Source organism: Hyperolius riggenbachi, chromosome 12, assembly GCF_040937935.1.
Source record: "Hyperolius riggenbachi isolate aHypRig1 chromosome 12, aHypRig1.pri, whole genome shotgun sequence".
NCBI lineage: Eukaryota > Metazoa > Chordata > Amphibia > Anura > Hyperoliidae > Hyperolius > Hyperolius riggenbachi.
This window is the reverse complement of record NC_090657.1, coordinates 49980975-49997990: the sequence shown is the minus strand read 5'-3', so window position 1 is coordinate 49997990 and position 17016 is coordinate 49980975. Positions and strand designations below refer to the sequence as shown.

The 17016-nt window shown below is 44.7% G+C and overlaps 1 protein-coding gene across 1 annotated transcript in view; it reads left to right on the top strand.

The window, feature by feature from the left end:
- Nucleotides 1–17016, top strand: part of MMP24 (matrix metallopeptidase 24) — a 144788-nt gene that overhangs the window by 104980 nt on the left and 22792 nt on the right. The window contains exons 2-4 of the mRNA XM_068263897.1: nt 10951–11099; nt 13888–14004; nt 15431–15735. Coding sequence (XP_068119998.1) covers nt 10951–11099; nt 13888–14004; nt 15431–15735 — 571 coding nt within the window. The remainder of the gene's footprint in view (nt 1–10950; nt 11100–13887; nt 14005–15430; nt 15736–17016) is intronic.

Sequence of the window (17016 nt, the reverse complement as noted above, 5' to 3'; positions counted from 1 at the left end):
TTTTGTGCATTCTTTGATTTGCCAAATACTTCCTAGTTGACTCTGTATTCTGTGATTGGTCCAATGCTTCCTGGTTCTGTGATTGGGCTAAAATTAGAGAGTTGCGGTAATGCAGAATTTCCACCGAAATCCGACTTCTGATTTTTTGGCCATTTTTTGCATTCTCTGATTGGCCAAATACTTCTGAGTTGACTTTGCATTCTCTGATTGCTCTCTGAGTTAAAGGGGAACTTCAGCCTAAACAAACATACTGTCATTAACCACTTTACCCCCAGCCGTACGGATTTCTCCGTCCCTTTTTCCATCCTTTTACCACCAGGGACGGAGAAATCCGTACTTCCCGCGCTCCCGCCGCTGTCCACGCTTCCGCTCGCTCATGCGCGCACTCCCGCTCACATGCACGCCCACACCCGCTCGCCTGGAGATCAATGAACTGGAAAAGCATTCCCGTTCGTTGATCTAAGCCCCGCAATGATCCGCTGCTTCTATGAGAAGCAGCGCGATCATTGTGAAAAAAAAAAATGTTCCTAGCCTCATAGCACTTCCTGCAAGCGTCCTTCCGGACGCTTGCAGGTCGCATAAACAAAATTTTACTGTGGCCATCTTGTGGCCAAATAGTAAAACTACACCCTAAAGCATTTTTCACATACAAATACATTAGTTTTACACAAAAAATTAACTCATTACCTCCCACACTCCCCAATTATTATTTTTTTTGCAATTAAAAAAAACACATAAATAGTTACCCTAGGGACTGAACTTTTTAAATATTTATGTCAAGGAGGTACAACACTGTTACTTTATAAACTATGGGCTTGTAATTAGGGATGGACGCAAAACTGAAAAAAATGCACCTTTATTTCCAAATAAAATATTGGCGCCAAACATTGTGATAGGGACATAATTTAAATGGTTTTATAACTGGGACAAATGGGCAAATACATTTCATGGGTTTTAATTACAGTAGCATGCATTATTTAAAAACTATAATTGCCGAAAACTGAAAAATAATGAATTTTTTCCCACATTTTTCCTATTTTCCCATTAAAACACATTTAGAATAAAATAATTCTTGGTATAATGCCCCACCTAAAGAAAGCCTAATTGGTGGCGAAAAAAACAAGATATAGTTCATTTCATTGGGATAAGTAATGATAAAGTTATAGACGACTGAATGGAAGGAGCGCTGAAAGGTGAAAATTGCTCTGGTGCTCAAGGGATAAAACCCCTCAGTGGTGAAGTGGTTAAGTTACATTAGTTATGTTAATTAAAATAGATAGGTAATATAATCTCTTTCCCACCCTGTTTTAAAAGAACATGCAAATGTTTGTGATTTCATGGGGGAAGCTATCTTTTTCATGGGGACAGCCATATTTTTGGTTGAAAGGAGGTGACAGGGAACATGAGACACAGTTCCAACTGTCCTGTGTCCTGATTACCCCTCCCAGTTGTGTGCACTAGGCTTCAAATCTCAAATTCAAAATAAAGAAAAAAACAAATTTGCACCAAAACAGCAGAAGGAGAACAACAACGTCAGAAATCCCATCATTCATTGCTCAGCATCAGGGGGAAAATGCCCGGGCAGTTTTATTCTGTGCAGCTAAAAATAAATATGGCTTGGGTAAGAAAAACAAAGTTTTGATGCTGTGAAACTGGTAAAGAACCACCAAGCCTTTTCAGTGCTGCCGAGTAGATTTTTAGTCTGGGGGTTCACTTTAACTCTGCATTTTCTGATTACTCCAATGCTTCCGAGTTCTGTGAAATTACCAATTTGCGGTAATGCAGTTTTTTTACGCAGAAATACGATTTCCGAATTCCGATTGGAAATGCGGAAATTTAATTTGAATGAGCACCCCTAGTCCTGGGCATGGAGGGGGAATAAAATGGAGGGCATGCCCCCTAGCTTCATTCTGTCTTTTGAACACCAGTTGAATGCTGAGTTTTGAACGCTTCAGCTGAATGCTGAGTTTTGAACGCTTCAGCTGAATGCTGAGTTTTGAACACTTCAGCTGAATGCTGAGTTTTGAACGCTTCAGCTGAATGCTGAGTTTTGAATGCTTCAGATGCTGAGTTTTGAATGCTTCAGCTGCTGAGTTTTGAATGCTTCAGCTGAATGCTGAGTTTTGAACGCTTCAGCTGAACGCTGAGTTTTGAACGCTTCAGCTGGCTGGATAGTGTACAGTTGAGGGCTCTGCCTCCGACACAGGAGACCTGGGTTAACATCTCAGCTCTTCCTGTCTTCCTGCACCTATTCAGTAGGAGACCTTGGGCAAGACTCCCTAACACTGCTACTGCCTATAGAGCGCATCCTAGTGGCTGGAGCTCTGGCGCTTTGAGTCCACCAGGAGAAAAGCGCTATATAAATGTTCTGTGTCTGTGTCTGGTTGTCCAAGTCAGACTTCTGTTAGGTTATTACAACAACTGAATTGAAAATGAATTTCACAACTGTGGAAGAAATCATAAATAGGGCCGGCCAGAAAAAGGTGTAATTTATACATCTGCTGGAGTCTGAGATTTAAAAGCCTCTGAAATGCCGCCTAAAGTACAGCAAATAAGTGAGGATAAAGAGTGGCCAGAGAAAAATATACACAAGAGATAAAAACATAATATTAAGCGATAGGAAAAGCAGTTGGATATTGTTCTGATCCCGCCGCACAGTTTCTCGCGCTGGTTTCTCGCCCGTTCTGCTCCTGCGGGAGGCTGGAATTGTGTAGCAACTGCAGGATATATTTAGCCTGTTAGATACTTCACAGGTAGTTACCATTAATTTAGAAACAGCAGCACACTGAGTAGTTCCGGCCATTAAAGGATTTTTCTTTTCCTAGTCTTTTAACCCTGTAATTTCATCTGGCTCAAGAACGCCGGCAAACTGAAATAGTAACTTCCAGCCTTCAAGCATAGCCACAGGAATATATTATATATACATTTTTTAACTACTGTGTATACTCGTGTATAAGCCTTAAATTTCAGCATAAAAAATGTGCTGAAAAGTTACCCCCTCGGCTTATATGTCAGTGGAGCAGACAGGTGGCTTTGGAGCAGATTTTGTTAATGGCAGAAGAGCGTAAGGATTGTGCACTAGTGATCCTGCTCGTACCAGCTTGCGCCCTGCTGTGTCTGTGCCCTCCATCCGCTGCAACATGGTGTGCAGAGTGTGCTGCTCAAGACTACTTGTGTCCCCTGGCCTGTGGAGGGTAGTGTGCAAGCGGTGCAATGATCAGGGATTTTTCCTGTGTGGCAATCGTTGTGTCTCATATCTATGACGCCATGTAGTGGCTTCTTAAGACATAGCTGTATCATCCTTGGGGCACATCTGGCTATGGAGAGAGGTGCTGACTTGTACTGGGGGAACATCTGGCTACTGTGGAGGAGGCTATTCTGGGGAGGGGGCTTATACGCAAGTCAATCACTTTTTCCTGGTTTCTGATCGAAAAATGGGTACCGCTGCTTATACACACGTCGGCTTATATGTGAGTATATATGGGTGCACTCACTTTTCAAATTAATCTCACCCAAAGCAGGATTTATACTTTTTCCGCCCCTAGGCCAAGTATATTGGGACTCCCCTTCCAAGTACAGCAGCCCCCTCCAATTCCATGTGCAGCCCCCTCTCCCATGTGTAACATCAATGTACAGCAGCCCCTCTCTTCCTTGTACAGCTCCCTTGGACATCAACTTCCCCCTTTTATGTGTTTCTCCCCATTTGAAACCTTCTCTTCCATATGCAGCAACCCCTATATCATTTCCAGGTTCCCCCTTGGGCTATTGCCGCCCAAGGCCCGGGCCCTTGTGGCCTTTGCAGAAATCTGGCACTGACCTCACCTCCAGCTAACCTAACCCTCCTCTATCTAACCACCCCCTAAATCTATCATACTCATTTAAAGAGGACCTCATCTTTGGGGTTTCATGACCGTGAAAATCCACGAGCATTAGATATAATTCAGCTGCATTTGGTGCTGACACAACAATGTCTCCTCCCACAAACACCTGTGCCACATCCCAGAAGCCTTGAGCCAATCCAATTTACCATGTCATATGTACTGCTACACTTCTGGGGGGGGGGGGGGGGGGCGGGAGAGGATGTGTGTATCCCGTAAATCATGTTGAAGGGAGGGGATGAGTGACAGAGTGGCATAAAGACCTGGATTGACACCCAAGTGTGACATTATTGTTTCACTCTTGAGGGTCTGCGTGAGAATAAGGGTGCCCATACTTTTTTCGATTTAGTGGCCCAATAAACCTTCTGCCTGATAATTTTATCGAATCGGTGCCGCGCATTGCGACCATCTTGATCTTTTGATTGATATCCAGTCAAAAGGATCAATCGGACATGGTGGAAACTCTTGATCACAAAGGCACAATTGGGTGTGCAGTGGTAATGGTGTTCAATAACGTGATGATAGACCGCCGACCGATGTCCCCCAGAGTGTATATGTCCTCAGGTGAGCCTTCAGCACTGCACCTGGACACTGGGGGGACACATATACACTTGGGAGGTGGCAGCAGGACAATATCCAATAGATTTCATGCTGAAATCTATTGGAAATCAGTGTGCAGTGTATGGGCGGGCAATAGATTCTTTCAGAGAGGGATCTATCTAACAGTCCATCTGGTGGCAGATCGCCTAATGCCTGGTACACCGTGCAATATCCCGTCAGATAGATGGGTCAAATCCATGATTTACGACAGGTCCGATCGGATTTTCTGATTTTGTATAGAAGTGATCAGAAAAACATTCGAAAATCAGATCGGTCCTGTCAGGAAATAATTGATTCAATTGGTCAATTGGATGAGAAATTGCATGGTGTGCACCAGACATACAGTGGGTTGCAAAAGTATTCGGCCTTGAAGTTTTCCACATTTTGTCATATTACTGCCACAAACATAAATCAATTTTATTGGAATTCCAAATGAAAGACCAACACAAAGTGGTGTACACATGAGAAGTGGAACGAAAATCATACATGATTCCAAACATTTTTTATAAATAAATAACTGCAAAGTGGTGTGCATAATTATTCGGCCCCCTTTGATCTGAGTGCAGTCAGTTGCCTATAGACATTGCCTGATGAGTGCTAATGACTAAACAGAGTGCACCTGTGTGTAATCTAATGTCAGTACAAATACAGCTGCTCTGTGAGGGCCTCAGAGGTTGTCTAAGAGAATATTGGGAGTAACAACAACGTGAAGTCCAAAGAACACACAAGACAGGTCAGGGATCAAGTCATTGACAAGTTTAAAGCAGGCTTAAGCTACAAAAAGATTTCCAAAGCCTTGAACATCCCACGGAGCACTGTTCAAGCGATCATTCAGGAATGGAAGGAGTATGGCACAACTGTAAACCTACCAAGACAAGGCCATCCACCTAAACTCACAGGCCGAACAAGGAGAGCGCCGATCAGAAATGCAGTCAAGAGGCCCATGGTGACTCTGGACGAGCTGCAGAGATCTACAGCTCAGGTGGGAGACTCTGTCCATAGGACAACTATTAGTCATGCACTGTACAAAGTTGGCCTTTATGGAAGGGTTTTTATAGCGCTTTTCTCCCTGGTGACTTAAAGCGCTCAACGTTAAACAAGCATCACTCCCAGATATGCAAGTCATTATTTTATGCCCCTAAAACCCAGACGCACCTCCAGGACTGCTGCTGTACAGTGAGCCTGTAGCTTATACATTTTGCCATGATCTTTCTGGATATTCCATAGTCTGGGCTGTAGGAACCTGTTTTTAAAGAGTATTAGATGAGAATGTAGACAGAAAAATTTGATTGCCACTTTTATAGCATCATATTTTTGTAATTGGTAAAGAGCGGTACCATTCACTTGTTTGAAGGCGTGCATGAAAAAAGGGCGCAGTGAAAAAGGGGCTTGGCTTGATAATGAAATGGTGCGGGTGGATAACGAAATCTTATAACAATAAACATTGTTGTCAAACGTTAACGATAAATACCATTGTTAAAACAGACGGGAAATAATAACGAAAAGATATTAACTTTAAAAATCAGCTTAACCCAACCCTACCCTCACACAGAACCCTCCCCTGGTGGTACCTAAAACTAACCACTCCCCTGGTGGCGCCTAACCCTAATTACCCCCCTGGTGGAGCTTAACCCTAATTACCCCCGGTGGTGCCTAACCCTAAGCCCCCCTGGTGGTGCATAACCCTACACACACCCCGGGTGGTGCCTAACCCTAACCACCCACCACTGGTGTTGTCTAAAACTAACTGCTGCCTGGGTGGTGCCTAACCCTAACCACTCCCCCTGGTGTTGCCTAACCCTAACCACTCCCTCTGCAGAAATATCATTTTACACGTAGAAACAATAATATCTTTGATAACGTAAAATCTGTACATATGAATTGGCACACATTTTCATGAGTTAATATTTTGACAAAATGAAATGAAATACTTTTAGCAGTTGCATATAAACTCCTTCAACGATTGTTTGTTGAAAACACTGATATTTTTTTTTTTTATTATTTGTTTTTCCCTTATTTATCAACATTTCAAAGTTAAAGTAGGATAAAACACATTCAATAAAAATTAGTTTTCCTACTTTTTATTACCCATACAGTTATCATATTTTCTTTTGTGCATAAGTAATATTGTTCGTTTACAAATTACAAGTTCCCAAAGTACAGTTTATCTGCTCTGAAAGCTGCCATTGCATTTTACTGCATAGCTGCTATATTTATATATCATAACTGTGATGATTTGCTCAGCTGCCTGTGCAGGCAGGCAGCTTTTTGACCATTGTGTAGGTTTGCAAGCTGCAGGACTCTGGAAAGAAGAGCTTCTGTCAGTTTTGCAGCTTGTGCTTGCTGAGGAATTTGCATACGTTGTCATGCAAATTGTCTGGCCACATTCATTGGAGGCGTGTACTATAAGTACTATGTGTTTCCCACAATGCTTGGCTGTTCATAAGGATTTCGTCCTATGTAACACTCCTGGTGGGGTGTCAGCCTTACTCTCTGTTTGAAGATCAGCTTAGAGTAATTCCTGGAAACTGTGCTAGGCAGATTTCCCTAGTGCAGTTAGGATTGTTTATCTGTTTTGTTTGTCTGTTGCGATTGTCCTGTCCCAGCGGTGGTCGATAGGAAGTCGTTCTGATCTCTGTTCTTGGAGCATAGCTGGTGCAGCGGTTGCTACCAGCTATCTCTTCTGTTCTGCCTCTCTGGATCGCGCTAGCCACTTTTCGCTAGCGCTGTGGATCCTTCTGTTCTGTCTCCTGGGATCGCGCTAGCCACTTTTCGCTAGCGCTGTGGATCCTTCTGTTCTGTCTTCCTGGATCGTGCTAGCCACTTTTCGCTAGTGCTGTGGATCCTATCTCTCGCTTGTCCCTGTTTTCGTGTGTCTGTCTTGTCTGCTATGACCGCTTGCTGGAGGCTCGGTGAGGTAACCGTTAAGCAAGCGTTCGCATCCTCTGTTTCATGTTTGTCTGTCGATGGTTAGTTAGGCGTGCTTGTCTCTATTGTGCTTATCACGTGGAGACCGCGCATAACCGCGTGCACTGTTGCGAATTAGTGCGGTGTTCGCGGTTAGCTAGCGTTTGTTATTTTCCGCATCTTCTCATTGTATTATTTGCTGTGCCTATTTCATATCTGCTGTTGTGTGTGCGCGGTCGCGGGGTGGCGACTGGATTGGCGCACACACATACAACCTGTCCCTTTGCTCGTTCTCATTCGCAATTGTCTCTCTTGCGATTGCGTTCTGCGCTTCGTACAATTCCTGTCTGGCATTTGTGGAGGTACAGAGGATTGGTTACTCTGCACTCCCCAGCGCCATCTGCCGACAGGAATTTCCCTCTACAGGTGCGTAGCACCTTTTGCTGGGTGCCTGCAATTACACGCTTGTGGAGGATTTCCGCCGTGTCAGCGCACGCGTTGTGCGCTGATCACGGAGAAAGTTCCACAATCGTTACAGTAATGCATCCAGATCACTTCTCAGCTCTCTCTGGTTCTACAATGTGTGCAGTTCAGTGTCAGCACGCTGCTGGCTGTATACTGATTGTAGCAACAAAGGGATGTAAACAAAATATATTGTTATCATCTCTTTGGATGCAGCCAGAAGCTGCCCACTGAAGAACAAAGTGCTGTGTTTAACTTTTTGAATGCTGTTCTGCTACAATTTTCTTTTGTGGTAGTAGATTTTATGCTGTAAATAATCTTTTAGAACAAAGAGGAAATGCTGAGGTTCATACCACTTTAAAATAACTAATGAAGGCTTTGTCTTGCCTCTCCAGTGTGTGTGACAGCAGATATTTAGCATGCGGTAGAACTACTGCGCCTGCTCGGTAGCCCTGTGTTGGTGCAGCAGGCTGAGTGATAATAATTGGTGTTAGCAGCGCTAGAATACGCTATTCCGCTGCACTTTTCACCTCTCCCATCTCTCACGTGAAAAACCTCTGGGTGGGAGGGCTAGACGCGGCGTATCGTATGAATATGCAAATCTCATCCGCTGACATAGGACTATCTGACTGAGCGAGAAATATTGCCAGGTTTCCTGCAGCCCAGCGGGAGAGATAAAACGGGGGAAGAAAAAGAAGAGCGTTTTTACTGGGGTTGATTAAAGGTGCTATAAAGTCCACAGGAAATGAGATTAAATTAACATAAATTTTCATAGCTGCGCAGCCATCAATGCAGGTAACATCTCGAGTAAAACTGGAAAGTTCCAAAGTCACTTATTCTTTTTTATTTATATAGCGCAAACATCTTCCGTAGCGATGTACACAGTATAAAACAAACATTGGGGGAACATATATACATGAGAAGTTCAAGACACTGTACAGTCATCCAGTAATACAAGTAGAAAAAGTTTTGATCCTTGATGGTTACTAGTAACCTCCAAGTCTCTGTGAATGAAAGAGACATGGGGCAATATGCAATTCACCTTTTCTTCTGTGGTTTCTCCTAGTGATGTCACTTGCAGGTGGTTAAAAAAAGCATTTTGAAAATTTAATCTAGGAAAAAACTTAGGTGAAATGGGGAATTACATATGCCCCCAGGAGCGCAATGGTGCAGTGTATCGTTAGACAAAGTGATGTATAAGTGTATACATCACTTTGTCTAACATGTATACGGTAAGTATTATACTCACAAGGGTGAGTTGCAAAACTTGCAACCACCGTCTGAGCATGTGGGAATATAAATGTTCCTGCTCTGATCGCAGATCAACATCGCAGATGTTGGTGTAAAGGTCCTTGTGACTTAAAAACCCCTTTGGGCTATGGACTATACTAAAAACACTGGTGGGGGCACCTTTGATGATATGATACTACCAAACGTTGTATATTTGAGAAGAGCAATTTCTTACCTTATCAGGACAAACCATTATTTAATGGAAAAAGTAATGTTTATTCATGCATGGTAGACTACGCGTTTCACTGGGCTTGGCCCAATTCCTCTGGTCCATACAAGTGCCTATAGAACATTTGGGCATGAATGTGAGCGCCTGAATATACAAGTACAAATACATACATAGATAATGTGTGTTTTGAGATATCACTAAACTTGGTACTCATTCATATGGTAAATTACAACAAAACAAGAAACTTTAGAAGGAGGTCCCTGCCCTTGCGAGCTTACAATCTACAGGGTAGTGGGGTGGAAACAATAGGGAGGATAACACATGGGATGGGGCAGTGAACTTCCAATGCTACCTATACCAAATTATAGGCTTGTCTGAATAGGTGTGTTTTCAGAGTACGTTGGAAGGTTTCAAGGCTCGGAGCATGACAGACAGGTGTGGGAGAGAGCCCCAAAGGAGAGGGACCACCGTGAGAAATCCTGGATGTGAGAGTGAGAGGAGGTGACTAAGCTAGAGGACAAAAGTGTCTCCTGTGTAGAACGGAGTTTCCGGACGGGGAGGTATCTGGGGATTATTGAGGAAATGTATGGAGGTGACAGCTTGTGTAGAGCTTTGTATGCTAGCGTGAAAAGTTTAAACTGGATCCTTTGGGTAATTGGTAACCAATGCTTTAGAGGCCTTATCCACTTTTTGGGTTTTTATACTCCTGGCTCCCCTTCCCCCACCCCCACCTAACTTATTTATTTATTTAGTTTATTTATTGTATTTATAAAGCGCCAACATATTACGCAGCGCTGGACATTAGTTTAGGTTACAGACAACATTTAGGGGTGACATACAGCAATATGACAACACAGGAATACAAGAAAAACCAGGTCACGCAGCACAGTACGAGTACAAGGTAATGCTTAGTCACTGGATGGGAGCATGGAGATTAGGAAAGCTAAGTTCACTGAAATGCATATCATGGGTGCACAGTAATGGAGGTGCATGATCAGGTAGGACACAAAAGGAGGAGGACCCTGCCCGAAGGCTTACAATCTAGAGGGAGAGGTAGGGACACAAAAGGTAGAGTTAAGCTGACCAGAGTTCAGCTGCGGGTTTAGAGCACTTATGAGGGGTGGTAGGACAGAGTAAAAAGGTGAGTTTTGAGAGCCTTCTTGAAGGGAGCTGCCCGAATGGGTGGAGGTAGTAAGTTCCATAGTGTTAGAGCACCTCTTGAGAAGTCCTGGAGGCGTGCATGGGACTGGGTGATGCGGAGGGCGGTCAGGCGAAGTTCATTGGAAGAGCGGAGTGAGCGGCTAGGTGTGTACCTCTGAGTGAGATCGGGAATGTAGGTTGGACAGGTTTTGTGGACAGATTTGTAAGTCAGACACAGAATCTAAGGCCAAGAAGGGCTCTTCTACATGCCAAAACCCCCAGTTATGTCCAGACAGCACCCGCCAAACACACACACACCTTAGAGTTACAGCAATGACTTCACTGATTTGTATTTGAGGACGCAGTTGTGTATTTAATAGAGCCTTGATTTTTTGCTATAGTTCTTGATATTCTGAATTGCGCTCAACCAGATGGTATTTTAGAGAAGCTGGAGGCTTAGAACACAGAATAATGACTCATGGTGTCCCGCTGTTTTCTCTGCAGAGGTGGCTGAAGACTTATGGCTATTTGCTGCCGTACGAAATCCGAGTTTCAGCACTACATTCATGGACAGCTATGCACTCTGCAGTGGCCACAATGCAGCAGTTCTACGGGATCCCAGTGACTGGAGTGCTGGACCAGACAACCATTGAGTAAGTGCGATACAGCCAAATGTCATACATGTAATACCTGTCAAATCAAACTATATCGCTTGTGTTTTGTCTATTGCTTTATTCTCTCAGCAAGTATCATATAAGACTAAAGGTTCGTACACACGGACTACATGTCGCCTGTCGGGGATTAGCACCTGATCCCCTTGGGTGACATTGCCGGGCTGGCTACATACACACCCGTGTCAGCTTTGTAGCTAATGACGCCTTGTGTTGCTATGCGGGGGTGAAGGATGACGAGTTGTGCATGCGTGATGTCACAGTGCGGGCGGGTAGCAGTGCAAACAAAGGAATCGTCGGGGGGCGGGGGGGGGGGGGGGGATCGTTGTCAGTGGGGTTGGGTAGATCTGCCCGGTGGATTGCTCGCGGATTGGGCATCAGGGTTCATTGGGTGCCGTATGCAAGCCTGATTGTCAGCTGAGGCAGTCATTATTCACCGCCTCAGTTGACTTAAAGAGAACCCGAGGTGGGTTTCTGCAATCAATATAGTGAGACACATACAGAGGCACATTCTGCATACTATCACCAGCCTCTGTGTCCTTATAGTGTGCCCCCAGCTGCCCCCCTTAATCTGCTGTCCCCCGTTATGAAAACCGCCAAGCTAGCGACACATAGATTGTCGCTAGCTGGCTGTTTACATTGATGCTGCCACTCACCGCCGCTCCCCCGCCTCCTGCACATCGTGGCTCCCCGCCTGCGTCCCTTCCCTCCCCGCCTATGTAAGCTTCCTCCAATCAACTTACGGAGGCGGGGAGGGAAGGGACGCAGGCGGGGACACGCGCTATACAGGAGGCGGGGGAGCGGCGGTGAGTGGCAGCCTGCATGCAAACAACTGACTAACGACAATCTATGTGTCGCTAGCCTGGCAGTTTTTATAAGGGGGGACAGCATAGCACGGTGGGAGACTGGGGGCACACTATAAGGACACAGAAGCTGGTGATAGTATGCAGAATGTGCTTCTGTGTCCTATATTGATTGCAGAAACCCACCTCGGGTTCTCTGTAAGTCATACATGTGTGCGAGGATTAATTTTGTTTCCCCATCTGCAATAACAATAGCCTGTATAACCCCAGTGACTTTAGGAGGGGTACTGCACAGGAGGAGGTCTGGGCAGAGTACTACAGCGGAGCAATGAATTCCACCTGGGCCAGGTTTGCCCTTGCTGTGGTGCTGCATACCTCCATACGGCTTGTGTGTATATAGGTGTCATACTGGCCACACTTGCTATTGGGGGATGCTATACTGGCCAAACTTACTATAGACAACTTAGGCAAGTTCAATAAGGTAGATAGGTTTGGAGTGGCACACCTTACGGTATGAGTCGGGTGCATAGCCTTAGGTGCAAAGCAACACCAAGACTATAACAGGCAAGTCCGTAGGTCGGTTAGCACACCAGGCTTCTGAAGAGCCTAAGCATAATTTTATTTGTCAAAGCATGTGTCAAAACACCATGTGTTGATAGTTGGTTTGGGGTCATGCAGGGTCCCCTTCTTCAGAACAGTGCAGACGTATGTTTGCACTGTTCTGAAGAAGGGGACCTTGAGTGGCAAAAAAGGTCTAACTCAGTATTAGCAAGGCATACCTGATAAAGTGGACAGCGAACTATATCAACTTTCCTGTCATTGGTTTTGGCTCATGTATTAGCATTACATTAAGTAATCATGTACCCCCAGATGGTAAATGCTGCAATAATAACTCAAAAATATCAAATTGAGCTATTATGTTCATCAAATAATAAATGCAGCAGTTGTTACCCCACATAAGAAATGCAACAACATTACACCACATATGACATGCAACAAGAGTTACTCCACATATGAAATTCAGCAAATGTTACCCCACATATCAAATGCAGCAAACATTGCCCCACACAAGAAATAAAGTAAACCTTACATCACATAAGAAATGCAAAATTATAGCAGTCATTACCTCCCATACGAAAATGCAGCAAGCATCACCCTACATTGGAAATGCAGCAAACATATTGCTATTTAAAATATGCAGCAAGCATTACCCCACATAAGAAATGCAGCACACATTACACCCCACATGAAATGCAGCAAACGTTACCCCCCCCCCCCCCCACACACACACACACACACATATCAAATGCAGCAAGCATTACCTCCCATATACGAAATGCAAAATATTTCTCACCATATTTAAAATGCAGCAAACGTCACCTCTAAATACAAAATGCAGCAAACGTTATCCCCACATACAAAGTAAAGAAAGCATTTACACCAAGATACAAGATGCAGCAAACATTACCCCTTCCCCCTCAAAAATGAAATGCAGCAAACATTATCCCACACATATGGAATGCAAGAAACATTATCCCAACATCAATGCCTCCTCCTCCATACTAATTATCATCCTCCAATCAGTTATCGGGAGCAGGCGTAACCATGCCCTCTTGCATTGAGGTGAATGAAAGGTGGGGTTCTGGCAGTATGCTCGTTGAAGACTGCATTGGGGAGTCTGCTTGTCTTCAGAAAAAAAATGAACACTGCAGTGGCCTGTGCTATGACCATGCTACTGATCAAAAAATTAAGGTAACTGAAGCTATTTTTGCAGCATAAATCAGATGTCCAATATTGAGAGAAGAAAGAGGCCATTAAAAGTTGAAGATAGAAAGGGGATTTGAACAATCCGGAGTCAGCTATGCAGACTGCAGGATTCCCAGCCTAGCCATGTCATGGAAGATAACTGTTGCGTTCCTCCTCTTTGGATTAGTGACCACAGTGTTTTTTCTGCTCTGATCATGCAGGTGGATGAAGAAACCACGATGCGGAGTGCCTGACCTTCCACATTTAAGCCATAGAAGAAGGAGCAAGAGATATGCACTAACAGGACAGAAATGGAGACAGAAGCACATCACATACAGGCAAGTACTGGACGTCTTTATATGTAGGGATGAATCTGTGGCTGAGCCATGCTAAGATTCTTTCCCATAAGTCACCAGGGTTACCATTTCCTTAGTAACAAAATACCTTCTTGCTTAAAGTGTCCTCCTCCTCTTTTGTTTAGGTGACTCTTCATGGCCATATGTACTTTAGCAAGCCAGAGGTGTCTGTCAATCGCTTAGCTTCTTTCAGCTGTTGCACAGGCACTTAGCTTCTTTAAGCTGTTGCACAGGCATGTTCATAGCTTCACACATGCTGTCTAACCATCGTAATCTGTGCTGTCCTCATCTTTTTTTTGCCCTCAATTTTTCCAAGCATCAAGGATTTCTCCAAAGAATCTGGTCTTCTCATTATGTGACCAAAGTATTTGAGTTTTAATAGTAGTATCAACCACTCTAGTGAATACTCTGGCCTTACTTCTTGAAGTATTGACTGGTTAGCTCTTTGGCAGTCCATTGAGCTCGCAGTAGCTTTCTCCACAACTACAATTCAAAAGCATAAATTTTTCTACGCATGGCCTTATTTATAGTCTAACTTTCACAGCCATATGTTACTGCTGGGAAGACCATTGCTATAACTATCCTGATCTTTGTTGGTAACGTGACATCTCTGTCCTTTAGAATCTTGTCCAAATTTGTCATAGCTTTCCTCCCAAGTGACAAGTGTCTCTTAATCGTGGCTTAAAGTGTACCTGAAGTTAAAATAGATGGACGTGCCCTCATTGTTTGGCAGGCCCTCCTCCCCAGTATAGATAGACCAATATGCCTCCAGTATTAGGTAGCACCACAGTATAGACAGCCTGATGTGCCCTCAGCCTCCCATCATATGCAGAGTGGAGCCTGCTTTACTCACCTGTCATTGCCTTGGGGATTCCCCTTCAACCTGTCTGTCGCACTGCGTCTCCTTTCTAACCTGTCTGTCGCACTGCGTCTCCTTTCTATGACTCCCTCGCTTGTAATTAGAGACTCCACTGGAGGGTGTCATAGAGAGGAGACACTGTGCGACAGAGCTGAAGAGGGATACCCATGGCTGCTGCTCTGACAAGTGAGTAAAGATTATGGCTGGGCGAGGGGGACACTAAAGGAAGAACCGGCGTGCCCTTGGGGCTATGGGCCCAGAGACTGGTGCCTCCGCAGCCTCTGCCTTGGCCTGGCCCTGATTCCTCTGCTGAGTTTAGACTAGCATGTGTACCAGGTTTTAGTTTATCAGGCTCAACATCATATCATCTGTGCCTTTAGCTCTTTGCTGGATGTATGGCTATAAAAATATGCCTGCATTTGTAACTAGGCGAAGGTCCTTTTGAATGGAATAAGCTGCAGGCTTGTGAGAGGCTGTGAGTGATGGCTTTGTAACAAAGTGCTTTGTTTTGCTTGAATGATTACTTAATGATTTTGTATACCTTTTCAGCATACACAACTACACTCCGAAGGTCGGAGAAGTAGACACCAGGAAAGCCATCCGGCAGGCCTTTGATGTATGGCAGAAGGTGACTCCGCTGACATTTGAGGAAATTCCCTACCAGGAACTTCAAAACAACCGGAAAGAGGCAGACATTATGATTTTTTTTGCTTCTGGTTTCCATGGGGACAGCTCCCCGTTTGATGGGGAGGGTGGATTCTTGGCACATGCCTATTTCCCTGGACCAGGAATAGGGGGCGACACACACTTTGATTCAGATGAACCCTGGACGCTGGGGAATTCCAATCATGATGGTGAGTACTGTACCTTACTGTTCTACCATGGCAACTGCAGTCTGTGTTGCTTGTGGACTACAACATCAACAATAGGCTTCAAGGCTGTCTGCGCTGGGTTTTTGAATCAGGAAGTAACCTCCTATTGTTGCTTGAGATAACGCCTAGGGAGGTGACCTGGAGACACCTGTACTCATGCTAGATTGTCAACCAGGGGATCAAAAACTGATGCTGGTCTAGTTGAGGGAACCCAGAGGGTAACCTCATAGATCTATGGCCACACCACACAGTTGATCCAGCGGGAAACACTATAGACGCCACCAACCGAATAGGCTTAGTAAAGTTGCCCAAGGCCACGGGCGAGGGTACTGTTGTGCAATTTTAGAGTTTTTGTAATGGATAGTGTTTCCTGCTGGGTCCCCTATATCTTACAAATTAGTCGGCAAGACCAAATTTGTGAATTTGCTGTGAGCTGGAAGCTGCCGTTGGTCCAAGGCGTCACAGCAACTCCTGTGTAACCGACCATACTGTGTTATCGGTGCTATCAGTGTGCCAAAAAAAAACCAGTGTGATAGACATTTGTATCAATACCAATTTGCTGGCCTGCTGTGTGATCACCATGTACTGACTGTTACCGTGTCATTTTAACATCTGTGTGACCATACTGTGCGTGGTTGCGTTACCATTATAGCCCACCATCACTACGCTAAAGTAATTTAGTGTCTGATATTTGTGGCACGACGCATGCTCTGTTACCCCCACACAGTTTCACAGCAATACCCATGTGACCAACCCTACCGTGTTATTGGTGATATTAGTGTAGCAAAAAAAAAAATTGTGGCACAGACATTTGTGACAATACCCTTTTGCTGGTCACTGCCTGCTGTGTGATCAATGTGTACTGTTACCGTGTCACTTTAACACCTATGTGACCATACTGTACGTTCTAGGTGATCTCTGTGTACTGAAAAAAATTCTATTTCTGCCAATAACCTTTAGCTGGTCATTCACTCTAACAAACACGACAGGCAGAGGCAGGCCAAGGCGTAGAGGTACTAGTGGTCGTGGTGGTGCGTCATCCTGTGGCCGTGGGATGAAAGAGAGGAGGCAGGCATACTCTCACAGGACAGTCCCCAGGTCACCACAAGGTGTGATGTCCCTGCTGCTGCAGCCAACTGTGAGCCTGAAACTGTAAGCAGTGAGGGTGATGATGTTGTGGTGCTGGATGTGTCATGGGTGCCCCCAAGACAAGAACAGGGGGAGAAGGAGAGTTCAGAGGGAGAGACTGAGCCTCGGAAAGGG